Consider the following 27,890-nt stretch of genomic DNA (forward strand, 5'->3'; position numbering starts at 1 on the left):
CTTGCCGGATGGTGCTCGCCCTCCAGGCTGTACCAGCAGGCTTTTCCGGGAGCTTCAGGAGGTCTCGAGCTTCTGGACGCATCGAGCACCCCAAACCCTCACCTCTGCTGCCGAACCGGAGCAGCCCAGCTGCGCACGTGGGAGGCTTCCGGGGCTCCGCCGCCCGGAGAACCCCTTAGGTGACTCCCGTGCCCTGCCAGACCTCGGCCAGGCGCAGGAAGCATCTAAAACTTGCCCAAGGGATGAATGCCTAGTGGCCCGGGAGGCTTTAAATCTGCAGAGTAACGGAAGGTTTACGAGCCCGCAGTACGCAGGACACCTAGGATGAGAGAGAGTTTCGGCTCTGCGATCTACCCGCCTGCCCCACAATCCCTGGACCAACAGGTCTTGATGTTTAGAAACCTGGCGATGCAGGTTAGAGGCGTAGTCTCTTTCCAAGAGGATGCAAAAGGAGAGGGGCTCAGCTCAGGCCATTTAAATCAACAATCCATCCACCTATTTATACATTCTTTAAACAAATGGTTATTGAGTGTCTATATGTGCTAGGCACTGTGCTAGGAGCTTGGTATGTAGCAGTGAACAAAACAGACAAAAATCTCTGCCTTCTTGGCATTACAGCATTTTAATAACTACGCTGTTGCCCAGCTAACACTTCTATTAGAAATGTTACCTCTTCTACCATGGGATAATTAAACATAAAATGTGGTTTTTAAAAAAACTTTAATAAGAGGAAATGATCAGGATATAATGTGAAATTTTAAAAAGTATTTTAGAAAGTTGTATATGTAGTTAAATTCCACTTATGTTAACATATATGTTGGGAATTCCCTGGCAGTCCGGTAGGACTCTGAGCTTTCACTGCCCCAGCCCGGGTTCCCACGCAGGTCGGGGAATTAAGATCCTGCAAGCCACACGTCGTAGCCAAAAACAAACAAAAAACCCCAATGAAAACAGAAACAAAAACAGGAACACTTATGTGCATAAGAAAAAGGACAGGGAGAAAATAACTCCTAAATTTTCGTAGTGGTGTGGCAGGTTGTATTTTCTAAGATGGTTACAACAAGGTCCCCCACCCCCTAGGCTCTTCATACAATGTGACCTGGATTCTTCCAGTGAGAGTTGTAGTCAAAGTTCCCTCTCCTTACATCCATGGCTATGGATGCTTCTGCCTGATTCTCCTGGGATGCTCCTATTTGGAACCCAGACGCCATGCTGTGAAGAAGTACATGGAAAAGCCATGCGTAGGTGGTATGGCTAAAGCTCCAGCTGAGGTCCCAGTTTATGGTCAACACAAGTCACCAGACATATGAGTGAGAAAGGTCCAGCCACCTTCTGACTGCAGCCACATGACCCCAAATGGAAATAGCCTAGCTTAGCCTAGCCAACCCCCAGAATCAGGAGATAATAATGATTGTTGTTGTCTAAAGCAATTTGGGGGCAATTTTTTATACAGAAATAGATATCCAGAAAAAAGTGTTTTATCTAGATTGTGGGATTATGAGTATTAACAATATTTTAAAATATTTTTCAAGATTTCTACAATGACCACTTTTTTGTAATAATCCGTAAAAAAAAATTTCTTATAGTCACTAAAAAGATTATTAAAAATAAAAACACAGTCTAATTTTTTTTTTTTTTCACTTCACCAAGGGAGAAATTAGGCCAGAATTTGAATTGAGGGACTTAAACCAGACTTGGAGAAAAGCTTTGCCTGCACGATTGATTACATGCTGTTAAGTATTAGTAAGGTAAGTTTAAATTGGTAACATGGAGAGAGTGGTAGATTTGGAATAAGAAAACTTGGAAATGAATCTCAGTTTTCTGGGTGACCTTGAGCAAGCCCTTGCTCAAATTCAGCTTTCTATTTTGAAAAATGCAGCTGGCTGCTTAAGGAAGATAACATCCACCAGGGAGCCTGGCCCAGAAAAGGCGCTCTGAAGTGGCAGGTGATCTTGTCTAATCCATGCCAATTATAAGCGGGCATCTGCAAGCTCTGTGGAGGGCTTATCCTTTACTGCCACCAGGGGCTACAGTCCCGATAATGAAAATTGCCTGGAGAAGAACCACAACTCTTGAAAAGAAAAGAAAAAAAATCCAGAAACATTAAGACACTTTTCCAGCGGTCCTTGCTCACGACGCCCCACCAAGGCTGGAGACTCTAGTTCTGCCCCTTCAAATGACTCCATCACGTGCGGAGGCCCGAAGAGCCCCGGGATACAGAGGGAGGAGGACCGGGAAGCCCAGCCTGGCCGGAGGCGGCGGCCTCGCGTTGCTGAGCAGGTGTCCTGGCAACCCCAGAACGCGCCGCCGCTGGATGAGTAGGTGGTGGCGGCGTCCCTCTTGTCCTTGGCTCTTGGTTCCTCGGCCTGGCGTTCGACAGTTCGGCTGCCGGTTGGGGTTGGTGCGTTGATGTCGGCTGCATCGTCCTTGGAGGTCTCTGAGCGTACAGCCAGGCCTCCCCTGGGGAAAGGGGTGGAAGGCCCATCTCGGTGGGCGGGGCGAGAGCCCAGGGAAGCTCGGCGGGCATCCAACCCGGGAAACGCCCAATCAGGGGGAAGGAGAGAAGCTCTTATTAAGAGGCCAACCCTGCCCTCTTGACTTTCAATGGCCCGTGGAGTTTCTGTTTGTTTTGACTGATGCCTTTCTTACAAAGGTCTTTTCTTTGTCTCCAGGTTGCTTTTAATATTTAAAACCGACACATGCATAGGTGCGTCCATGGACACTGGAAACTGTCCATGGGGCTGTCAACTCCCCCGCATCTACACAGCGATCTGCAGCAGTGAGCTGGAGAAGGTTCAAGAGAAAGGAGACTCTGGCATGACCACAGGAGAGAGGAGATACAGTTGAGTTTAAGAGATCAGGAGGGTTGGGTGGGATTTCGTTGCCCTATCCAAGTACACTAGAGTGAGAAGGCATTTTTAAAGAATTAATTAATTTATTTTACTTATTGAGTTTTGGTTGTGTTGGGTCTTCGTTGCTGCGTGGGCTTTCTCTAGTTGTGGTGAGCGGGGCCTCCTCTTCATTAAGGTGCGCGGGCTTCTCATTGCGGTGGCTTCTCTTGTTGCGGAGCACAGGCTCTAGGCCCGTGGCTAGAGTAGTTGTGGCTCGCGGGCTCTAGAGGCTCAGTAGTTGTGGCGCACAGGTTTAGTTGCTCTGCGGCATGTGGGATCTTCCTGGACCAGGGCTTGAACCCATGTCCCCTGCATTGGCAGGTGGATTCTTAACCACTGCGCCACCGGGGAAGCCCAAGAAGGCATTGTTGAAGTTTAAAAGGAGGCTAGTTTGGGAGCATGTAAAAAGAACTACTTGTATTAATACTGTCTGTATTAACCCAAGATCTGATAAGGCAGAGAGCAGCATCAAAGCAGAGCTTTCATAAGTGACCTCCCCGGATCTCCTAACAGCCAAGAGGTATATTACAAAGTGTGACGGGGGCCAGAGGTTTGACCTGCCCGGTGCTTCAGTCAATAAACGATGAAACGGGGATTTGACATGAGTCTTGCGGTCTACAAAGCCCGGGCCCTTTCTTCTTCTTCTTCTTCTTTTTTTTTTTTTGTTTGCTCATATATTAGATTAGTGGCATTGTTTATTGGATGGGACAACTCAGGTGGAAATTATGAACACTTTAACGAAAGGTTTAAATTAAATAATGGATGGCATGACTGGTTCTTAAGGCTGAGGAGGATGTTTGGGAGCACATTTGCCTTCAGAGAACAGTGCCATGGAGCAGAACAGCCACAGTCTCTCAGAAAACCTCTGAGTGAGTACATACAGGTGGGTGGCCTTCATGCTGCAAAAAGGGATTGTAGAATGCTCTGTCTCTGCCCCATCAGATCTGAGCTTGGTCTCTGGTCTCCTGTATTCCAGGTCTGTACTCTCTTAATTTGTAAGTTCTGGGGAGAGGATGGAGGTATGATTTACTACCCACCTGCAAGCGGGCGCCAGTAGACCAGTAGGAGTTTGAGCCATTCATTGCCCGACGTGGCTAGTTCAGCAAGGAGAAAAAGGTTCTGGGATTCTAGCTTTAATCTCCAGACCTTTCTGCAGTTTTCAGGTTGACCAGGGGTAAAGGAGGGACCTGCTGTTTTAAGGGTGGGTGGAGGGGCTTCAGGTTTCTGAGTTAGGGGTACTGGAAGAGCACCAGCATCTGAGATCTCCAGACCACATTAAGCAAAGATCCATGGCTTCTTTTTCTGCTGGGTAGGTGTGTCTACTCAGGAGACCACATCTGAACTCAGCTTCACATGGAGCCCATGGGTTTCAGGAAGGAAAGGGGCTCCATGAACCAGCTGAGAATGAATGCGTAACTGTGGGGATATATGCATTTTTCCAGCGGAGAGGGCCCACTGCTTTCATTAATTCTTGGGGGAGTCTGTGATCCAAAAAAGGGTTAAAAACCACCATCCTAGATCTTTAGTTTGTTTGTTGAGCAGGTAAGCAGGGATGGGAAACTGAGTGTTTGGTTAAAGAGTATCCTATCCACATTAAGCTAACTTGGCTTGCTGTATTATTTTCTCCCCACCAGACAGTGCTATGGGATAAATCTGCTGAGATGACAATTGTGTGAAAGAGCCTTGGTTATGTAAGGTGTTATTCCTGCCTAAGGAAATGGAAATAATCATTGTGAATACCACAGATGTTACCGAAGAAACAGACTTTCTATCTTTTTTAAAAAAATTAATTAATTTTTGGCTGTGTTGGGTCTTCGTTGCTGCGCGCGGGCTTTCTCTAGTTGCAGTGAGCGGGGGCTACTCTTCGTTGCGGTGCGCGGGCTTGTCATTGCAGTGGCTTCTCTTGTTGCGGAGCACGGGCTCTAGGCACGCGGGCTTCAGTAGATGTGGCACACAGGCTTAGTTGCTCCACGGCATGTGGGATCTTCCCAGAGCAGGGCTCGAACCTGTGTCCCCTGCATTGGCAGGCAGATTCTTAACCACTTCACCACCAGGGAAGTCCCAGAAACAGGCTCTCTTCTAAGCTTCTTCTTTTTCTTTTCTGATTCCTTCCTAGTCATCAGAACCTTCTCTTGGTCCTTAGGGTTGGACCATCTTTTTGTATTTCATAGAGTTTTAGCGACTTGTTAGGATTTTCTATCTTATGGCTCACTGGATTTTTATTGCATTTGAGTAACAATTATCAAGATGAACGGTGACCCTTTCAAGAAGGATGTTCCTTAGCTTACAGTGCCTCACCCCAGCCTACAGTGCTAGATAGAGAGGTGGGATACACACTGGCAGCTGGGCACGACAGGTCACTGACTTGCTGAAAGTAACTCAATGTTACTCTACACAGTGGGAACATCAGTATCAGAATGGTTGGGTTCAGACTTGCATTTCCAGTCCTCTTCTCCTACCTGAGGAGATGTGGAGGGGCAGCCTGAGGTCATGCTTAAGTGTCTCTAGGTCATGTTTGAGGCTGAATCACTACTAGGAAGACCCGGAAGTCAGCTGGGTCTGGAGAATGTATCATTTGAGCAGAGAGACTGCTCTTCCTGCCCTGGCAGGTCAGACAAGCCTGCTCTTATAGCAACCACAGGCCACTTTCTAGAGTGTTGCCAGCACAAAACTTCTTAAGCAAACAAAGAAATAGGCTACATTTGTGATGTGATTTCACTGCGTGCTACTCAAGGTTGCATAATACATTTACATCTTGCCCCTCAAATTAAAAAAAAAACAACCAAAAACCTTGTGAGGGGCCCTCTCTGATACCATCCCTAGCAGCCAATCCCTGCTTTGATGAGCTCTCCTGTCCTCTAGGGTCCGATACAATATACAATGTAAAATATTTCCAGGCTATGAAAAGGCAGCCCCTGTTAAAACCTCTGGGCATATACTATCATAAGTAAATGCTATGATAAGTAACTCAGGACTGACATACGGGTCTCAACCTAGAAGACATCTCTGCCCTTGATCTTATTTTTTCTCTACATGTGTGGGTCCCTTCTGCATCCTTATACATACGTTTCACACCTTTTTCATAGATGTGTTTCTAGAAGTAGAACCTTGAATGAAAAGGGCACTTCTCATAGGCTTTGGAGGACATAAATGGCCAAATTGCTCTTCAGTGAGATGGAGATATTTTCAGCAGCAATGTACAAGAATGCCATTTCTCCAAGCTGTGCCAGCTGTGGGTATTTGCAAAGTGATAGTGAATAATGGTATCTCATTTTAAGTTCAGCTCTTTTAGTAATGTAAGGATGAACTTCTTTTCCAAGTGTACATAGGCTATTTGGGTGTGTGTGTTTAATGAATTACCTAATAATTAATGTCTTTTGCCCATTTTTTTCTCTTGGGTATTTATTTTCATCTTACAAATTTTAAAAAACTCATATACTTTGTCATGATTATTAACTCTTTTTCTTATCATGTGTGTTATAAATTTCCTCCCAGTTTAGAGTTTGCTATGGAAGTTTTAAATGTATATGTATTTAAATCTATGCATCTTTCTTTTATTTTGCCTGTATTTGATATCTTTCTTAGGAACAGCTTCCCTGGGCTTCCCTGGTGGCGCAGTGGTTGAGAGCCCGCCTGCCAATGCAGGGGACACGGGTTCGTGCCCTGGTCTGGCAAGATCCCACATGCCGCGGAGCAGCTAGGCCCGTGAGCCATGGCCACTGAGCCTGCACGTCCGGAGCCTGTGCTCCACAACAGGAGAGGCCTGCGTACTGCAAAAAAAAAAAAAAAAAAACAAACCAAACTAACTTCCCCACTCTGACATTATGTAAACATTCACTTATCATTTTTCAGGTATATCTTTTAATTTTTACATTCAAATTTATAATTCATTTGGAATTTATTTTGGGATAAGAGAGATTTAATTTTATTTTCATGCCAAATGATTAATTAGTTGTTCCAGCAATCTTTTTTTTTTTTTTTTAAAGAAGATGTTGGGGGTAGGAGTTTATTAATTAATTTATTTATTTTTGCTGTGTTGGGTCTTCGTTTCTGTGTGAGGGCTTTCTCTAGTTGTGGCAAGTAGGGGCCACTCTTCATTGCGGTGCGCGGGCCTCTCACTATCGCAGCCTATCTTGCTGCAGAGCACAGGCTCCAGACGCGCAGGCTCAGTAGTTGTGGCTCACGTGCCAGGTTGCTCCGCAGCATGTGGGATCCTCCCAGACCAGTGCTCGAACCCGTGTCCCCTGCATTAGCAGGCAGATTCTCAACCGCTGCGCCACCAGAGAAGCCCAGCAATCTTTTTTGAATCATCTATCCTTTCTTCACTGAGATAAGATGCCACTGTTATCACATAAAATTTTATTCTATCTACATTTGCTATTTGTTCTATTGATTTATCTGTCAGGATTTGTGTCAGTAACATTAAACTACATTTTATAAATTATACTCCATTGCTCTGTAACCTTGAGCAAGTTATTTGATATTTCTGGTACTCAATTTCTTTATGGGTAAAGTTATTTCTATTTGATTTGTAATTATGGCTTCTCTTTCATTTCTTATACTGTTTACTTGTATTAAGATTTTTTTCTTGAACTTTATCTACATTATTAGTTTTTCCATGAAGCCATAATTCTGATAATCTTCTTTATTTCATTCATTTCTGTTTTTATTTTATGATTTCTTTCCTTATCATTTTGAGATGTTTGCCTTTTCCCCCCTTTATTCCTTGAATTGAAAGCTTAGGTCATTAATTTTGGAATCTTTGTTTTTTAACACTATAACCGGTTACTTGTAAGATGGATATTTTTCAGAGTTTGTGTCTCTGAAATTGGATTGGTCTTACCAGTGCTGTGGGCCCAGTAGCCCATGTGAAGTAGTTGTCATAAACTTTGCTGGATGAGCACTGAATGATGCAAGTGTGCGGTCAATTTAGGTGGAAAATGTGACCATTAGGGGTTGAGTTGAAATCAGTAATCAGGCTTTTGAATGTAAGGTTTAAGAATGCCTCAACCAATTTATTTTGCATATATTTTCCTTCTTTAAATATGCACATGAGTGATATGTGATTAAAATCCATATCTAAGTAAGTCTGAAATGGTGTTTCAATAAGTATTAAATAAAAGTCCTCAGTGATAAAGCATGTGTCATAAATTAATTGGCAGCCTCTGTTCTTTGTGGCAGATAGAATAGTAATATTATTACAATGTCTTACATTCAGTAAAATACAGTTTATGCACTTAAGGCTCTAGGTTCTGATTAGTGCTTTAGTTGAATCCCACAGTTTTGATATATTGTACATATGTCATTGATCATTAAGTACCTCATGAGTTCCATTATGTTTTCTTCTACATGTGAATATTTAGAGGTGTGGTTTGAGTTTCCAAGCTTATGGATGTTTTTTGGCTGTCTTTTTTGTTTGTTTGTTTTTGTTTTTGCGTTACATGGGCCTCTCACTGTTGTGGCCTCTCTGGTTGCAGAGCACAGGCTCCGGACGCGCAGGCTCAGTGGCCATGGCTCACGGGCCTAGCGGCTCCGCGGCATGTGGGATCTTCCCGGACCGGGGCACGAACCTGTGTCCCCTGCATCGGCAGGCAGACTCCCAACCACTGCGCCACCAGGGAAGCCCCATGGCTGTCTTTTTATTATGGATTTCTAACAGTATTGCATTGTGGTCAGAGAGTGTGGTCTGTGTTATATTCGTTGACACCACATTTTTGGTTCCGTGTCCGGGGCTGCTGCGGACTTGTGCTCTCTCTTCACAGCTTTGCCCTCCACTGGGCTCCACTGCATCCCAGCTACTCACCCCTCAAGCAACCAGTTGGCCCTCATGTACCAAGGGCTGCTCTAGGCTGTGTGCCATGTTCCAGAGCAGCTCTTCCCACCCTTGGCTGGCTCTGAGAATCACCTGAAGTGCTTCTTTTTATTTTTTAAATATTTATTTATTTATTTGGTTGCACTGGGTCTTGGTTGGGCCATGCAGTCTCCTTAGTTGTGGCATGCGAACTCTTAGTTGTGGGACGCATGTGGGATCTAGTTCCCTGACCAGGGATTGAACCTGGACCCCCTGCATTGGGAGTGCAGAGTCTTATCCACTGTGCCACCAAGGAAGTCCCCTGAGGTGCTTCTTAAACATACTGATTCTCGGGTTGTCCCATGTAGATCTGGGTCAGAGCCCTGGAATCTGCATGTTGAACAAGTGCCTCAAGGTGATTTTCATGACTGGACACATATAGGGAGTCAGGAAGATGGACAGGATAGAATGCAGGGCAGTGATGGAACTGGGCTTGAAGAGGAGGAAGTTCACTGCCAAGCATGAGCCTAAGAGGTAGAGGGAGACTTATTAAAAATGTGGGTTCCCAGGCTTCACCACGCGAGATTCCAGTTTGATGGATCTGTAATGGGATTTGGGAATCTGTATTTAAAAATTATTTATTATATTTTTTGTTATTTTGTTTTTGTTTTTATCTTCCTTCCCCCACCCCCCTCTTTTTTTTTTTTTTGTTAACTCTGTATGCAACAGTCCTTACCCTGAGAAACCCCAGGATGGGGGTATTGTGAGGGGAGGAAGTAGCTCAGCTGGCCTTTAAACTTTGTAGAGTCACAGGCAAATCATCTTAAGAGTAAAGAGTTTGGTGGTAGTGTTGGGACTTGACAAAGGTGGAAAAAATATGATTCACTTGATAGATGAATTTGAGAGGGCGTTGAAAGGTAGAATAAAGAATTGGCTAAGGGTCAGTTCCTCTGACAGATGGTGGGAATCTGCCCAGGTGCCTGGCATATGCCACATACATGTGAATCATGATACTGTGTAGGTGGAACAGCAGTCAGTCTAAAAATGTACTCCAGAGTCAGAGAAGTCTGACTCTTGTTTCTTAAAATTTTCCTATAACCGAGAGCTTACATTTTATCTATGGAGCATCTGTGCTCCCTGAAGGTGTGCATAAAGAAATGCAATATCCAGTCATCTAATTTTTGTTTAAGTGACTGGACAACGCACATACCTATATAAAATGATGAGAGAACAGATTGACTTTTGCATAGGAGTCATTGTACAGCAGAGTGAAGACAGTGGGTGTGCTTCTCTATCTGACTGTCCTTGGGTTTCAGGACTTGTAATCGTGGGTGGTTGGGGAGTTATAATGCTTTGCCATTTATTCACTCAAACATTTATTGAATATCTATTTGTGCCAAGCACTGCTCCGAGTGCTTCTAAGATGAATAAGACACAGTCTGGTGGGGAAGATGTGATATAAAAGAATGATGACACTGCAGTGGGAGGGGAACCCATAGAAGTTCTGAAGACAGTTCTTTGGATTGTGATCACCAGCTATACTTGCTAGTCTTTCTATGAATAAATCCTTTGGGGAATTTTCTTGAGATGCTCAATGCAATGTACAGTGATATATAGCTCAATTCAGACCTTCTTTCTTCCAGTTAGTTTAGAGTAGGTGAACTATGTGGCCAGGGGGCAAGAAATCTAACACAGAAGTTAGCATTTTTAGACTTTAGTGTTACAGGAGCTGTGATCCAACCTGGGCCAACATGTTTATTTTCTATGTGGTCTTGGTTGCTCAACATTCTGAGCCTCAGTTTTCTTATCTGTAAAATGGAAGGATAAGTAATACTGCTGTCTGTGCGTGGTTATGAGAATTAAATGAGATAATGTGTGAAGATGTTAACACAATCTCAAGTATATAGTAAATGCTCAAACTTTTTTTTTTTTTTTGGCTACGCCATGCAGCCTGTGGGATCTTAGTTCCCTGACCAGGGATTGACCCCAGGCCATGGTGGTAAAAGTGCTGAGTCCTAACCACTGGACTGCCAGGGAACTCCCTCAAATGTTATTTTTTTAAAAAGAAATTATTTATCATCTAGGGAACAAGATAAAGTGGGAGGTATTTTCATGAATGTAATCAAGTGGTGATATCTATGTGTTGCAGGTACTAAACTCAATGATTTTGTGGAATCTAAGGGATGCTTTTTCAACATAATGTCCTCTGGCAGAAGTGTCAGCCCCTCATCTTCTATTGAAACAGGTCTAAGCGTCAGTGGGCCTTTCAGCCCCGGCAGAGGGTTTGTTCACCCAGAGTAAGTAAGGGTCCAGGGAAGAGCTGTAAACGTTGGGGTCAATTCTGACCAGGGGGCCAACAGTCTGAGAGGTAGTGTGACATAGTTGGCAAGAGCATGGATTCTGGAGCCAGACTGGGTTCAAATCTTACTCTGTCACTTGGCATCTGAGGGGATTTGGGCAAATTACTTCACCTCTCTGGTGAAGCTTTCTTATTTGCAAAATGGGGGTAATACTTCACAGATGTGAGGATTAAATGAGGTAATACATATATTGTAAAGAGATTAGAAGACTCCCTGGCATACAATACAGGCTGTGCAAGTGCTGGCTATTATGAAGGTGAAATTAAACTACATATTTTTTGGGAATACATACATACATACACAGGTGGTAAATCTTAAAGAAAATCAAAAAATGATTACCATAACAGTCAGAGTCAGGATAGTGGTTACCTCTCTGGGAAAGGAACACACAGATGGTTTTGGGGGAGTGGGAGGAAAGGGCTGGCCATGCTTTATTTCTTCTCCTGGATGTTGGCCTTAAAATTATTTGTAAAACAGTATTTAGAAAAAAAGTATTCTGTACTTTGCTCTGTTTATATTTCTTTTTTGGTCAAATGTTTTGAAAAACTTTTTATAACAATTTTTGTTATAAAGAAAGTAATTTAAGTTCATTGTAGAAATTTTGAAAATATAAAAAACAGTATTAAAAATAATCACAATAATCTTATCTCTTAGAGAATCAATGTTAACATTTTATTTTTTATATGCATGAGAAAAAATCTATTTCTTTCTTGTGCATAGAAATATGTATTTATTTTTCATAATTTATATCATATTATACTACTTTTTTGCAAAACCTGCTTTCTCCAACTCTGCATTTACCCACTCTTCCACAATCGTCTGTTTATCTGTCCATGTCCTCTTCCCCTTGATCCTAAGCTCCTGAGAGTAGGGACTGTTTGTATCCCCAGTGTCTAGAGCAATGCCTGCCACAAAATGTACTCAGATAAATGTTTGTTGAGTAAAACAAAGTAGGTGGACATTTCTAAAGTTCTTTTGGAAAGTTTCCTTTATCCTTGAAATCTTTTCTACACAGTTTGTTCGGCAAACACAAATATATAAAAAATATTTAGAAGAGACATATTTCACCCCAGTGTCAAAATTATCATACGTTTTGAACTGGGAGGGGGATTCTGAGTTGTTGCATTTTTGCTCTATCTGCACACTACAGCAGTTCAAAGTTATTAGTGTAGATATGTTTATTAAAAACTAGAGATCGAGGACTTCCCTGGTGGCGCAGTGGTTAAGAATCCGCCTGCAGGGACTTAAATATACTACCAAATGTAAAATAGATAGCTAGTGGAAAGCAGCCACATAGCACAGGGAGATCAGCTCGGGGCTTTGTGACCACCTAGAGGGGTGGGATAGGGAGGGTGGGAGGGAGATGCAAGAGGGAAGAGATATGGGGATATACGTATATGTATTGCTGATTCACTTTGTTATACAGCAGAAACTAACACACCATTGTAAAGCAATTATACTCCAATAAAGATGTTAAAAAAAAAAAGAATCCGCCTGCCAGTACAGGAGACACGGGTTCAAGTCCTGATCCGGGAAGATCCCACATGCCGCGGAGCAGCTAAGCCCGTGTGCCACAACTACTGAGCCTGCACTCTAGAGCCGGGGAGCTGCAACTACTGAGCCCGCGTGCCACAACTACTGAAGCCGGTGTGCCTAGAGCCCATGCTTTGCAACAAGAGAAGCTACCGCAATGAGAAGCCTGTGCACCACAACTAAGAGTAGCCCCCGCTCGCTGCAACTACAGAAAGCCTATGTGCAGCAATGAAGACCCAATGCAGCCAAAAATAAATTAAAAATAATAATGATAATAATATAATAAATAAATTTTTTTAAAAAACTAGAGATCGAGCTATACAAGACTTGTGAGTTATGGAACTCGGGTTCTTTATGACTTTTAGGCAACATAGTCTAGAGTTAACCTGGAGATCCAGCTCTGCCTCTGTCTAGTGCGTGTTTTATGTTAGCTGCCTTGAGGGCCCATTTCCCTTGCAAATGGAAATGATTCTATTGGCCCCACCTATATCACAGGATGTTTGTAGGGAGCAAACAAAACTATCAGTATGAAGTTGGTTTGAAATGATTTAAATATCAGGGTGATGTAATATTATGAAAAAAAATCCTATGATTGATAACTACATCTGAAAGCATTGTCCAAGGCCATCTATCAAATGCAAGGCCACTTAGACCAGAATGATTGCTTTTTCTGTTGACACTCACAATAGTTTGCTGTAGGCCTTTTTTTTTGGGGGGGGGGTGGTACGCGGGCCTCTCACTGTTGTGGCCTCTCTGGTTACAGAGCACAGGCTCAGCAGCCTTGGCTCACGGGCCTAGCCACTCCACTGCATATGGGATCTTCCCGGACCGGGGCATGAACCCATGTCTCATGCATCAGCAGGCGGATTCTCAACCACTGCGCCACCAGGGAAGCCCAGCTGTAGGCCTTTTTAACTGCCAAGAAGTTAGGCACTAAACATGCTCTGTTATTACAGCCATTTCAGTCTAGGTTTGTTTTTGATTATTCCTGCCTCTTCTCTTTATACTGACTGATTTTTTTTCTTTCCAGTCAATGGCTTAATTGAACATGTATTTTCTTTGGTAACAGTTTTATTTGAAGCATAATTCACATACCATATAATTTACCGGTTTAAAGTGTACAAGTCGATGGTTTTTAGTGTATTCACAGAGTTGTGCAATCGTTACCACAGTCAATTTTAGAACATTTTTGTCACCCCCAAAAGAATCCTGTACCCTTTAGCAGTCACCTCCGTGTCCTCTATCCCCCCAGCCCTGGAAACCACTAATCTATATTTTATCTCTATGGATTTACCTGTTCTGGATGTTTCATATAAATGGAATCACCAGTATCTGTTCTTTGGTGTCTGGCTTCTTTTATTCAGCCTAATGTTTTCAAGGTTCATTCATGTTGTAACATGTATCAGTATATCACACATTTTTAATTTTAATTTTTTTTTTTTTTTTTTTTTTTTTGTGGTACACGGGCCTCTCACTGTTGTGGCCTCTCCCACTGTGGAGCACAGGCTCTGAACACGGAGGCTCAGCGGCCATGGCTCACGGGCCCGGCTGCTCCGCGGCATGTGGGATCTTCCCGGACCAGGGCAAGAACCTGTGTCCCCTGCATCGGCAGGCAGATTCTCAACCACTGCACCACCAGGGAAGCCCTTAATTTTAATTTTTGTATTTATTTATTTGGCCACACCGCATGGCTTGTGGGATCTTAGTTCCCTGACCAGAGATCGAACCTGGGCCCTCGGCAGTGAGAGCACAGAGTCCGAACCACTGGACTGCCAGGGAATTCGCATCATTCATTTTTTAAAAAATTGTGGTAAAAAATATGTAACAGAACGTTTGCCACTTTGTCCACTTTAAGTGTACAATTCAGTGGCATTAAGTTATAGTGACACTGTTGTGCAGCTATCACTACTAACTATTTTCAAAACATTTTCATTACCGCAAACAGAAAACTCTGTGCCCATTAAGCAATGATTCTCCATTCTCCCCTCTCCCCATTTCCTGGTACTCTACTCTAGTAATCTAATCTAATCTACTTTCTGTCTCTATGAATTTACCTATTCTAGATATTTCATGTAAGTGGAATAATACAATATTTGTCCTTTTGTGTTTGGCTTATTTCACTTAGCATAATGTTTTCAAGATTCTTCCATGTCATAGAATATATCAGAACTTCATTCCTTTTTAGGTCTGAATAATATTCCATTGCATGTATATGCTACATTTTATTTATCCATTCATCTATCAATGGACATTTGGGTTATTTCCACCTTTTGGCTATTATGAGTAATGGTGAGGTGGACATTCTTTTATAAGTATCTGTTTGAGGGTCTGTTTTCAGTTCTTTTGGGTATATGCCAGGAGTGGAATTGCTGGGTTATGATAATTTTTAAAAAATATTTATTTATTTGGCTGCATTGGGTCTTAGTTGCAGCACGTGGGATCTTTGTTGCAGCATGCAGGATCTTTTTTTTCGTTGCAGTGCACGGGCTCTTTGTTGTGGCGCATGCGCTTCCCTAGTTGCGTCGTGGGGGCTTAGTTGCCCCACAGCATGTGGGATCTTAGTTCCCTCATCAGGGATTGAACCCACGTCCTCTGCATTGGAAGGTGGATTTTAAACCACTGGACCACCAGGGAAGTTCCCCAATAATTCTATATTTAACTTTTGGACACTAAACTTTTTAAGCATGCACCTTTTGAATATATTTCAGTCCCCTCAAATTGTGAATATATAAATTATATGCTCATGGACTTTTATCGAGGAGTAGTCTTAGTTCTCGTACACGAGGGGAATTGTAGTGTAAGATCAGCTTCTAACTTCCAATTTAAGCACATTGAAGAATCTAAGCCTTCTGCTTCCTTTCCAGCCCTGCTGCAGATTTGGATCTGAAATCCTCCTCCTCACATTCTGATCACTCCTCTGAAACCTCACCGCCTGAAGCCCGAAAGGATAAATATCCCCAGGAATTCAGCCTGCTTAAGTTGCAGACAAGTGAGTAAGTCATAGGTCCTCCTCCACTCCCAGGGTCTTCGCAGAAGGCTGCCATACTGTTGGGTGCCATTCACTGAAGGCCCGTTAGGTGCCAGGCATTCAACACACTTCATCTCTAATACTCACAACAACTCTGCTGAGCAACTATTTTTATGTGTTTTGCAAAAATAAAATGCTTTTGGGGGCTTCCCCGGTGGCGCAGTGGTTGAGAGTCTGCCTGCCGATGCAGGGGACACGGGTTCCTGCCCCGGTCCGGGAGGATCCCACATGCCGCGGAGCGGCTGGGCCCGTGAGCCATGGCCGCTGCGCCTGCGTGTCCAGAGACTGTGCTCCGCAGCGGGAGAGGCCACAACAGTGAGAGGCCCGCATAACGCAAAAAAAAAAAAAAAAAAAAAAAAAGCTTTTATGTAAAAACCATAAATGTACTGCAGCAAAATACTAAAACAATAAATAAGTATGTAGAGTATAAAAACCCATACCCCAATATTCTCCAATAATCTTCCCATTCTGCCCCATAGCAGTGAAGAGTTTGATATATATTCTTCGAGAATTTTGAAATGTATATGTATGTATACGTTTATATATATGTATGTTTGTATATATATATTTATTGCTTGTAATATACCACCATATTTTCACTAGTAGAAAATAGTACACAAATTATTTTCACTCAAAGTAAATACATCATGGACCTCTTTCTTTGTCAATACCTATAGACCTATGTGGCTAATACAGACCTACCCATTTTACACAGAAGGAAACTGAGGCTTGGAGAGATTCAGTCACCCATATGAGTACACGAACCTAGGAAATGGAGGGATGGGATTAGAACCCAGACTTGCTTGCCTCCAAAACCTGTGTTCCTTCTTGGCCACCAAAGAGCACAAGAGTTTCTTAAGCAACCCTAGAGCTGTCAGGAGATCTTTCACTGTTTGAAATCACTTTAGCCATTTTACAGCAAAAGGGTCAAATGAGGAAACAGAGACACTGAGAGGTCCAGTAACTAGCCTAAGGTCTCACAGCAGCCTTTCTCCTTGGTCATAATCGTATGTACACATTTCCCTGTGTCACTGTAGTGCATGCATGTGCCACCGTTGCTGCCAACACCATGTATCATCCAGTTAAGATACCATGGGTGTTCCAGCCCTTCCCTGGTTGATGGGCCTTCTGTTCTTCCTACACACTTATTAGAGAAAAGTTGGATTGTAGGTGGTTGTAAAGCTTTCTCTGAGCTTCCTAACCCATACATCACTTCCAACCATAAAACTGGCTTTATTTTTGAAGGGGAGGGTGAAAAGGGAAAAAAAGAGAGCCCTCTTAGATAGCTTTCTTCCTACTTCCCTGCCTTTTGTGCCTAGTTCCACAGAGTCTGACACTGCCCTCGATGTAGAAGCCAGGAATTATACACGTAAATAAAGGCTGTATAGCCAGATAGTGCCTGGGGGGGTTTTCACAGTGTTTTGTCATCCAACTACATTGTGACGCTGGGAGCAGTGCTGATGGAAGGATTTCTGATGTCTTGCAGAAGATGGGCAGCGTCCTGAGTGGACATTTTACCCAAGGCTTAGCAGCAACATCCACACCTACCATGTTGGAAAGCAGTGTTTCTTTAACGGGGTCTTCCTCGGCAACAGGAGGTCTCTATCAGAGAGGACGACGGACAAGTGCTTTCGGAGGAAGAAATATGGTAACGTTTTCCTCCTGGACCTTAACTGTGCAATGTTCAAAAATACTCCTGAGTCATGATTCTGCGGGCCCAGCATCACGTGGCTGGGGGCAGCCCTGCGGGGTCACCAGGTCACCCAAATGCAGCCAGGAAGATAGGAAAGTGAAGGGGATGGTTGGCAGACTGCACTTTTTGGCATAGAACTCACAACATATGCTGATCTACATTTTTGTTTTTCTCTGGATTTCATAAAATGCTAATGTGACATTTAAGTCATCAGATAAGTTCTCTCAGATACTTATTAATAGAAACCTCCACTGAAGTCCGAGGAAAATAATTCATGTTTTAATTAAATGCTGCCTGTCATATGCATTTAAATCGTACTTTAGATTCTCTTTTTTTTTAAAGTGCATTCTTTTTCAAAAAAATTAGTTAGTTAATTTATATTTCGGCTGCGTTGGGTCTTCGTTGCGGTGCGTGGGCTTCTCATTGCGGTGGTATCTCTTGTTGCCGAGCATGAGTGCCAGGCGCCCAGGCTTCAGTAGTTGCGGCACGTGGGCTCAGTAGTTGTGGCATGTGGGCTCAGTAGTTGTAGCTTGCAGGCTTTAGAGTGCAGGCTCAGTAGTTGTGGCACACGGGCTTAGTTGCTCCGTGGCATGTGGGATCTTCCCGGACCAGGGCTTGAACCCGTGTCCCTTGCATTGGCAGGCGGATTCTTCACCACTGTGCCACCAGGGAAGTCCCTGTACTTTAGATTCTTTACAAGGAAAACATCCTGTAAACCTTAGCCTGAAGTGCATGTTGTTATTTTGCAGCTGATTTAATAAAAGGTAGTTGAGATGAGGAGTTATATACATCTCTCCTCAGCTGTAACTTGGTGAGTCCTCTGTCCCAACCTAGCCATCATGGATTTACTGAAAGACCCTAAAGAGTTTCTGAATACTAAGGGACCATTTATGGCACACGCTTCTACAGAAATACCCCTACAGGATTCAGCCATTGCTTCAGGGAAGAATAAGATTGCTGTAGTAGGAATACAAAGAGAAAGAAATGGAAAGCTCTCATTTTTGAGTTTTAAAGTAGACTTTTAAACTCGTAGCAGAGACAAAAGACCAAGGCTTCTGTTTGGATAGAGAATACACCAAAAGCCAGACTAAAGTAGTCACTGATATGGGGACTTCGAGGAGTTCTGTGTCCTACCCAACTCCTGAGATCAAAAGCTAGTGGGTGATCGGATGTGAATCTAGCTGGGGCTTCTGCCTCACGGGGTGGCTACGGGAAGACCTCGAGCTTCAAGGTGAAGTGGCATCTGGCCTGACTCTCAGCAGGAGAGTGGAGATAGCTGTGGGCAATGTTTGGGTGGAAAGCCAGCCTCAGGATCTTATCCAGCCAGGAGATGTGGAAGAATAGCGGCATTTCTGTGCCGTGTAAATAAAGACTGTGGAGGTTAGGACAGAGACAGAGAGAGAGAGAGAGAGAGCGAGAGAGAGAGAGAGAGCGAGTGAGCAAGCCAGGAGAGCTGGTCTTATAGCTGGAATGCCGGGAGGCCGCTGCACGGTGCACTTTCGACCATCAAGCCAGGGGTCATCTGAGAATAAATGTGTGCCTCACCTGATGCATTGTGGAGGGGGATGGCTTCTGAAGGATCAGACTAGGTGATCCATTATAGCAGACAACAGAAATAGATGCCAACTCTCAGAGAGTAGCAGATACCCATGTGGTTTGCAGACAGTGACCCAGGACCCAAAGCCTTCCACGAAAGCCTTGATGTCATGTAAGCCTGTTGTGCACACCCCGACTTCCCACTCCTAATTGAGATGCAGCCATAGGGTAGAACAGGAAGTATTTATTTTTAAATTTAAATTTAAATTTATTTATTTATTTTGGCCATGCTGCGCGGCTTGTGGGATCTTAGTTCCCCAGCTAGGGATTGAACCCGGGCCACAGCAGTGAAAGCGCAGAGTCCTAACTACCGGACCACTAGGGAATTCCCAGGAAGGATTTATTTAACTGGTTTATGTCTGAAAACAACTGAGAAAAATCAAGAAGGGATTAAGTTTAGCTTTCTATTGCTTAGGCATGCTCTTGGCCACAAGTAAGAGAAAAATCAAATTATCAGAGACTTAAATCATAAGGTATTTATTATGTAATTAACAAGAAGCTTTGACATCTAGGTGACCTATATAGTCTGGTTGCCCAGTGATGTCATCAAAGATGTAGGCTCGTTTCGGTTTTTTTTTTGTGTGTGTTACCATTCTTCGTAGTGTTGGATTTTCTTGTCTTGATGCTTGTCACCTTATGGTCACAAGATAACTGTTGCAGTTCCAAGAATCATTTTTATATTCAAGACATGAAAAAGAGGAAAATCTCTTGTTGCCTTCCCCTTTTGGAAGGAAGGAAAAGTTTTCCCATATGGTCCTTGGGAGACTTCCTTCCACTCGTGTCTCACTGGCCAGAACTGGTCCAACTGCAAGTACGTATCAAAAGTAAATGAGATTATCATGATGATCCAAATCCTAACCCTAACCCATCACTTCCCTCCTAACTCAAAAGTAAACATTGTCCTGAATTTTGTGTTTATTATTCCTTTTCCTTCCTCCCTCCCTCCCTCCCTCTCTTCCTTCCCTTTACTGTTTTTATTGTCTTGTCTCCCCAACTAGATAAGATTCCCTATTCTCTAGCCTTGAATTTTCCAGATTAAAAAAAAAATTGGGATGTGGGTGGTATTAGCCTAGTCCTGATTTCAAATTATAATAACAACTGCTACCATTTCTTTTTTTATTTTGGCCACGCCGTGTGGCATGTGGGATCTTAGTTACCTGACCAGGGATCAAACCCGAGCCCCCTGCAGTGGAAACGCAGAGTCTTAACTAACCACTGGACCGCCAGGGGAGTCCCCATTTCTTTTTTTAAAGCATTATTTGGGTATACTATTTTTATTTATTGACGTTTAAATTTCACCATTAAACATGGAACAGAAGTATATGCGGGCCCTATGTTCAGACTTTTGAAATAAAGATAAATGGACAGATAGCTTTAAGGGTGCAACATACTAAACATTGCACAATATATATTAAACAACTTAGATTATACCTTTATACATTTAGTAGCACAAGTATAGGGATAAGCCATGCAATTGAAGGAAAAACCTGTTCAGGACTGAACAGAGAGGTCTTTTGTTGCTGACAGAATCTCCCCTTGACTTCAGACTTGAGACAAACCAAGGAGTCTGTCAATATACAAAAACCACTGAATTCAGGACAAACAGTAGCAACTGGGTAGATATTAAGGAATTGGCTCTTGCTAATTCGGATTGTGGGGACCAGTCTGAAGGGTTGGCTGGATGCTGGAAATGCTGCAGCTCAAGTCCAGTATCTGTAGATTAGAAGAGCAGTCTAGAGACAGAATGGTTAGTGCATTCTTCAAAAAGCCCCGGTTTTCCAAACAAGTTCCTAGGAAACTTTCCCCAAACAGGGTGCTACCATTTCTTGAGTGCTGATTATGTGTCCAGATTATCCTCATTCAGTGCTCATGATAGCTATGCAAAGTAGACATTTGAAATAAACAGTTTATAAATGAGGATTCTAAGGCTTAGGGAAGTCAAACTGCTTAAAGGCACAGAACTAGAAATTGCAGAACTTAATTTGGACTCAGGCGTGACTGATTTCACAGTTCAAGCCCTTGTCACCACTTCTTGCTGTCACTTGACCTTTACTTGTCAGTACCCTGGTTTAGGTTTCAAAAGATAGGGTCACTCCACTCCCCTTGCTTTGAATCCTCAACATTTCATCCTCAGGAAGCACTCAATGCACAGATGTAGTTGATGTTATTTCCCTGCACTTAAGAGCTAATAAAAAGTTTAGCTGAAGAGTCTTAGCTATTGAAAAGGGTTTTGAAAGAATAAAAAATAGAAAATTAAAAAATCAAGTACTCCAGTAACTCAAGTACTTCCACCAATTGTGCAGATGGCTTTTCTGAGTTAGCTAGAGAAATTTGGGCAGGTAGGAAACAGCTTATTAAAAATCTTCCTAGGGCTTCCCTGGTGGCACAGTGGTTGAGAGTCCGCCTGCCGATGCATGGGACACGGGTTCGTGCCCCGGTCTGGGAAGATCCCACATGCCGCGGAGCGGCTGGGCCCATGAGCCATGGCCGCTGAGCCTGCACGTCCGGAGCCTGTGCTCCGCAGTGGGAGAGGCCACAGCAGTGAGAGGCCTGCGTACCGCAAAAAAAAAAAAAATCTTCCTCAGCTCTCCCTTTGGCTTGCATCTTGTGGGTACAGGTGAATGGAGCAATATCAAAACAAGCATTTAAAAATTAAAAAGAGGGTCCTGTTCATTGGGTGTGTGAGCAAAGAAGGAGGTTGTGCTTCCAGCCATGTATCCTTGCTTCTGATCCCAAGATGGTTAGTCTTGCAGTCCAGGATTATTCCCTTAGGAGATGCATCTGGTGTAAGAGGTGCAGTTTTAAATGACCATCCTGTACCAGGCTGACTCCATGTGGTTAGTTACTTATTCCTGGGGCGTTAGAAGCAGCTGGGTTGGGTGTCAGAGCATGGGCTGAGGAAGCAGCGTTTGCTCAGCATCAGTAGACTTTTTCGTGACTCCTCTTCACCAGGAAGGCCACCTCCTACTGCTACACTACCCTAGTCTTTGAGTCAGAAGGAGTAGCGGAACCCTTATTAGTTGATTTCCTCCTGAGACCCAGTCGGAGAGGCAGAGCCCCAATTAGAGCTGCCTCTAATCCCGGAGGGATTCAGGGATTCAAAGTGCACTAATGTTCAGGAATGAAAAGATTTCAAGTCAGAGATCATGCTAATCATTTCAGATACTTTTGATCCACCATTCATTTTAAACCAAAACATCCCATCCAAACCTAAGCTATTCTTCCTTCCCAGGGTAAGGTAATCATAACAACACCTTTTTAAAAATGTCTCAAACATAAGCTCCCACTTTATTTGTTTATTTTAATCTATTTTATTAAAATTTATTTTTATTTTTAATTTTATTTTAGGCTCAACACTTTTCATCTCCTCAAGGCGAGACAATCACAGACAGAACATTAAGATACCTATATGTACCTCATAATACAACACTAAATTATCCTGTTTCCATTGTCATGTCAATTCTTACAGCAAATCTGTGGATAATTTTCAGCCCTTTTTATGATTTTGTTTTCAAACACCACTCACAGTTATTGACCCCAGGAATGGAATCCCAATGGTAACTCCAGGAGATAATCCATATATGCATCCAGAACAGAGTAAAGGCTTCCACAAAGCAGGATCAACTCTCCCACCAGGGAATTTTTCAATGTAAGTGTCTGTTAATACTAGGGTTATTTAGTTAACTTTAAAGGAATTGTATTTCTTTCTACTACATATAAATTATATTTTACAAGGGGTGAATCTCAGCAAGACATATTTGGTGAGAATTTCTAAAAAAATCTGTACCTAGTTCCTTAGTGTATGCACATGTACCTGTGTGTAATTGAAATCATACACAGAATCTTGATTACAAAAAGGTGGTTGTTAATTTTGTTCTTGTTATTATCAACAAATATGAAGACTTCAATTTTCATACTGAATCAGATTGTTGGTTAGTGACTACTATTTGGATTGACTTGTACTTGCAACTAAGATTGAGGAGAAAGGGAAGGTCATTAAATTAAAAGAAAAAACAGTTGGTATAGTACATTAAAAATATTTTAAAAAATCAATCATGTTCCAAAGGAAACAAAACCACTAATTTGAAAAGATATGTGCACCCCAATGTTCATAGCAGCATTATTTACAATAGCCAAGATATGGAAGCAACCTAAGTGCCCATCAGCAGATGAATGGATAAAGAAGATTTGGTGTATGTATACAAGGGAATATTACTCGGCCATAAAAAAGAACGAAATTTTTGCCATTTGCAACAACATGGATGAACTTAGAGGGTATTATGCTTAGTGAAATAAGTCAGACAGAGACAGACAAATACTGTATGATATCACTTATATGTGGAATATAAAAAGTAAAACAAACTAGTAAATATAACAAAACAGAAACAGACTCACAGATATAGAGAAAAAACTAGTAGTTACTAGTGGGAGGGGGAGGGGCAAGACAGAGGTGGGGGTTAAGAGGTACAAACTACTATGTATAAAATAAATAAGCTACAAGGACATATTGTACAGTACAGGGAATATAACTGATATTTAATAAGAACTACAAATGGAGTATAACCCTTAAAAATTGTGAATCACTATGTATATACCTTAAACATATTGTAAATCAACTATACCTCAATAAAAATTAATCATGTTTGTTTTAATGATGTTTACTAAAAATGGTAAAAAAAATAATAAGAATTATGGCCCTTAACAGTTTTGAAGCCCATATGTAACAATTAAAACCAGAAAATAAGACATTTTATGGAACACAATGATGTATTGATCTCTTTGCCGTAGGAACCCTACCAATCGTATGGTTGCCTTTTCTGTTTTTCAGAATGCCTTATGAAAAGAAATTTGATACATTTATTCCACTTGAGCCTCTTCCACAAATTCCCAAGTGAGTTCTCTCAGCATGTTTCATATTTTCCTATCTTTATGAAAATATCAATTGTTTATTTTCTCTTATGGAGGAGCTCATAGACACCTAACACATAGGGACCTTTTGAATCCCAGCAGGTGGGTGAGGCAGTTTGAATGGAGGGGTTTTGTTTTCGAAGGTCAAGTGTCTGTGGAGTCTGGCAGCTGGGCTGCTCACATCTTCAACGGATATGATTGACAAATACCAAATGCCATGTGTAGTCCTAGGTGTGCACTGTGAGGGGTCTGATGTGGAGCAAAACGTCAGGGTCCCTGCTTTCCAAAACATAAGAGTTTGTTAGAAAGGACAGGGCTTTCCCTGGTGGGGCAGTGGTTGAGAGTCCGCCTGCCCATGCAGGGGACACAGGTTCGAGTTCTGGTCCGGGAAGATCCCACATGCCACAGAGCAACTAAGCCCGTGAGCCACAACTACTGAAGCCCGCGCACCTACAGCCCGTGCTCTACAACAAGAGAAGCCTCCACAATGAGAAGCCCGGGCACCGTGATGAAGAGTAGCCCCTTCTCACTGCAATTAGAGAAAGCCCGCGCACAGCAATGAAGACCTAATGCAGCCAAAAATAAATAAATAAATAAATTTATTTTTAAAAAAAAGAAGAAAAGAAAGGCATATGCTTAAATGAGTGCAGTCAGGGAGGACGGTTAGAGTTTGAAGAGGCAGAGAGCAAGCTATTGGAGTATTTCTGTATTTGAGGGAAGTATCATTCCTCTGATCTTATATGTTAGCTCAGCTCCATTCTGAACCTTATACATTTTGATATGTAGGTTATCCTTATTTTTTGAAGACTTCTGCAGTTCGCATTGGTACTTTCCTTTTGACTAAAGAATTCCTTAATAGAGAGATTTTGAATTTCCAGAGAGGAGAGCTTTTTGGTTTTTACTTTGTAATTCATTTTTACTTTTATCACCTTGTGAGCAGAAAATATTGTTTTTATTATTTTTATTTTATGGAACTTATCAAAATTTTCCCTGTGATCTAATATATGTTCGATTTTGGGACTCTCTCCACATGCATTTGAAAGTACATTCTATTTCATCAGGATGCGAAGTTAGATACATACCCAGAAGATTTATCTTATTGATTATTCTGTTTAGTCCCTATATTTTCTTACTCATTTTTGTCCACTCATTTTGTCCACTCGGACCAAGAGTTGTTGTGTTATACTGTCCCAGTATTAGTGTGTTTCTATCTTTATTTTTTTAATAGATTAAAAAAAAATAAATTTATTTATTTATGGCTGCGCTGGGTCTTTGTTGCTGCATGCAGGCTTTAGTTGCAGAGAGCGGGGGCTAATCTTTGTTGCAGTGCGCAGGCTTCTTGTTGCGGTGGCTTCTCTTGTTGCGGAGCACGGGCTCTAGGCGCGCGGGCTTCAGTAGTTGTGGCTCACGGGCTCGAGAGCGCAGACTCACTAGTTGTGGTGCACCGGCTTAGCTGCTCCGCGGCATGTGGGATCTTCCCAGAACAGGGCTCGAACCTGTGTCCCCTGCATTGGCAGGTGGACTCCCAAACACTGTGCCACCAGGGAAGCCCCATCTTTATTGTTAATTGTAGCCATTAGCATTATAAAAAATCTTTCTTTTTCTCATTTAATGCATTTGTTCTATGTTATACCTAGCCAGATATTAAGATTACAACTCTTACTTTGTTTTGTTTGCATTTGACTAATATGCCTTTGCCCATTCTTAGACTTTTGAATCACTTTGTTTTAGGTCTTTCTCTCAGACAAAGAATTGGATTTTGCTTTGTGAGCCAATTTGAAAATATTTTTCTTTAAGAGGTGAATTAGGGCCATTTGCATTTATTGATTTGACAGATTTGATTTCAATTCTATCATAATAGTTTATGTTACATGTATTATGTGTATTATATTTACCCGGAGTCTTTCACTGTTTTCTTTGATTATTTCAACAAAAGTTAAAAAATTATTTCTTCTGATGTTTAGGAATGCTTGTGTTCTTATCCTGCTGGTTCTTTATGCTAATATCTTTCTATATTGCTCTTTGTCCTGCTTTTCTTTTTTTTCTTTTTGGCCACTGCCTCACGTCATGCGGGATCCTTAGTTCCCTGACCAGGGATTGAACCTGTGCCCACTGCAGTAAAAGCACAGTCTTAATCACTAGACCACCAGGGAAGTCTGTCGTCCTGCTTTTCTTACTTGGGCTTCTACTATTGGGTTGTCAGCTTTAAATGATAACTATTACTCCCACCTATTACTATGTGTGGTAATCCTCCTCTTCCTCCTTACAGGAAACTCCAGCAGGTTTATCAGGGTATTTTCTCAATCATGATGCATTTCTCCCTAAAAATATGAAAATTTTAGCTGCCAAAAGATGAAAACATTCTTTGTCTTCCTGCTCTGACTCATCCCAGGAACCTCACTTCCTGGTACCTCTCGGAACCCACACACTGCAGCCCAGCATATACCCTTTCAAATCTCAACAGACCTGGGAGGACACTGGGTGTCTGTATTAGCTGAGGTCCCAGCAGAAAGCAGAAGGCACACTCAGGTGGGATTCTGAAGACGGTTTAATGAAAGGACTGTTTACCAGTGTGTGGGCAGGTTGAGGAAACTCACATGGGAGGGTGAAGCACCCAGGGGCTCCCACCAGTGGGAAGCTCTTACTACTCCTAGGTCTGAACAGCAGGAAGAGGGCCCATGGTTCACAGAGCAGCAGGAGATGGAGAAGGGCTGTTGAAAGGACCTGCGGCAGAGGAGAATACAGCGGCTCCAGAACTGGGGTACCTCAGGAGATAGGGCAGGAGCCGAGGAGCTCAATAAGACATACCCCAACCTCTGTCTTTCCACCTTCTGATCTCCTGTTGGTGCCTCCCATTAGCCAAGCCCAGCTCAAAGGTGGGGGCAGGGAGGAGTCAAGGTGATGCAGGCTACTGGGGTCAACTTCTTGGGTAGAGAGGGACACAAAGGAGATCTGGGTTTGGAGCAGGGGCAAATGGTGAAGACTAACACGGTGTTTGATTTTGATACTTTGTCTCCAACATGGGAGGCCTTCTTACTTTTGCAGGATGTAGTGCCTTGTCTGCTGAAGGTGTTTGTAAATTTTGCATCAGACAAACTCAACTCAGGGTATTGTTTGCTTCCCACAGCTTGCCTTTCTGGGTGAAGGAGAAGGCCAACGAGCTGAAGAATGAGATAAGAGAAGTTGAAGAGCTTGACAGTTGGCAGCCAGCGGTCCCCTTGCTACAGAGTTTGCTACCTGTTGGTGGGTCAAAGAACCTTCAAAAAGTAGCATAAAAACTGGAGGCAAGCCCAGAAGAGCAGGCTTTTGAGAGGTTTCACAATGGAGACAAGAGAGAGGCAGAGAGCCACTCCCAGAGTGGATGGTGCCCTTTGTCCCGAGATGGCCCTTGGGCAGATGTCATGGCCATGTGTCACCGTGTGTGGTTGAGAACTGTTAGTCTTGTAATGGCGCACAGCCTTTAACTCCGTGCCTCTATCCACAGGTTCTTTGGACTTTCCAAGACGATCTTGAGCAGGAACAGGTCCAGGAAGCAGGCACTGACTGTCCTCTGGAGAGCCTTTTCCTGTTAATTGCTTCTGTCAGTGCGACTGTTCTAAATCAAATGTTTGACTTGGATGCAGAATCACTGTGTTTTGCCTCTTTTAACTTTTTGTTTTGGCTGCGCTGCACGGCTTGTGGGACCTTAGTTCCCCGACCATGGATTGAACCCGGGCCCTCCGCAGTGAAAGTGCAGAGTCCTAACCACTGGACCGCCAGGGAATTCCCTTAAGTTTATATTTTGAAAACTTTCAAACTGATAGAAAAGTTGCGAGAATCGTACAACAAACAGACACCTACGTAGTCTTCACCTAGAGTCTACAATTAACATTTGTCCAGAGTTGTACACATTCTCTTTTTCTCATATTATTACTATTGTTATTTTGCTCAATTATTACTATCATTTTTGATAAATATATATATTTATTTATTTTTGGCTGCGTTGGGTCTTCGTTGCTGCACGCGGGCTTTCTCTAGTTGTGTGGAGCGGGGGCTACTCTTCATCGTGGCGCCCGGGCTTCTCATCGCGGTGGCTTCTCTTGTTGAGGAG

At 42.8% G+C, this 27,890-nt stretch overlaps 1 protein-coding gene across 3 annotated transcripts; it reads left to right on the forward strand.

The window, feature by feature from the left end:
- The first annotated feature begins 1,817 nt into the window (after positions 1-1,817).
- SPATS1 (spermatogenesis associated serine rich 1) lies at positions 1,818-27,425 on the forward strand. 3 transcript variants are annotated; one of them, XM_067006324.1, is made up of 8 exons: positions 1,818-2,280; positions 2,673-2,842; positions 10,832-10,979; positions 15,440-15,564; positions 17,090-17,251; positions 22,421-22,541; positions 23,721-23,783; positions 26,928-27,425. In XM_067006324.1, exons 1-8 carry the CDS (start codon positions 2,177-2,179, stop codon positions 27,073-27,075), a joined length of 1,041 nt encoding a protein of 346 aa, XP_066862425.1. In that variant the 5' UTR covers positions 1,818-2,176; the 3' UTR covers positions 27,076-27,425. The 3 variants fall into 3 exon arrangements, with proteins under 3 accessions (XP_066862425.1, XP_066862426.1, XP_066862427.1); XM_067006325.1 differs by having other exon boundaries at positions 2,240-2,401; XM_067006326.1 differs by lacking the exon at positions 1,818-2,280 and adding an exon at positions 2,286-2,318.
- The last annotated feature ends 465 nt before the right edge of the window (positions 27,426-27,890 follow it).

The sequence above is a fragment of the Kogia breviceps genome, chromosome 10, assembly GCF_026419965.1.
Source record: "Kogia breviceps isolate mKogBre1 chromosome 10, mKogBre1 haplotype 1, whole genome shotgun sequence".
Taxonomy (NCBI): Eukaryota; Metazoa; Chordata; class Mammalia; order Artiodactyla; family Physeteridae; genus Kogia; species Kogia breviceps.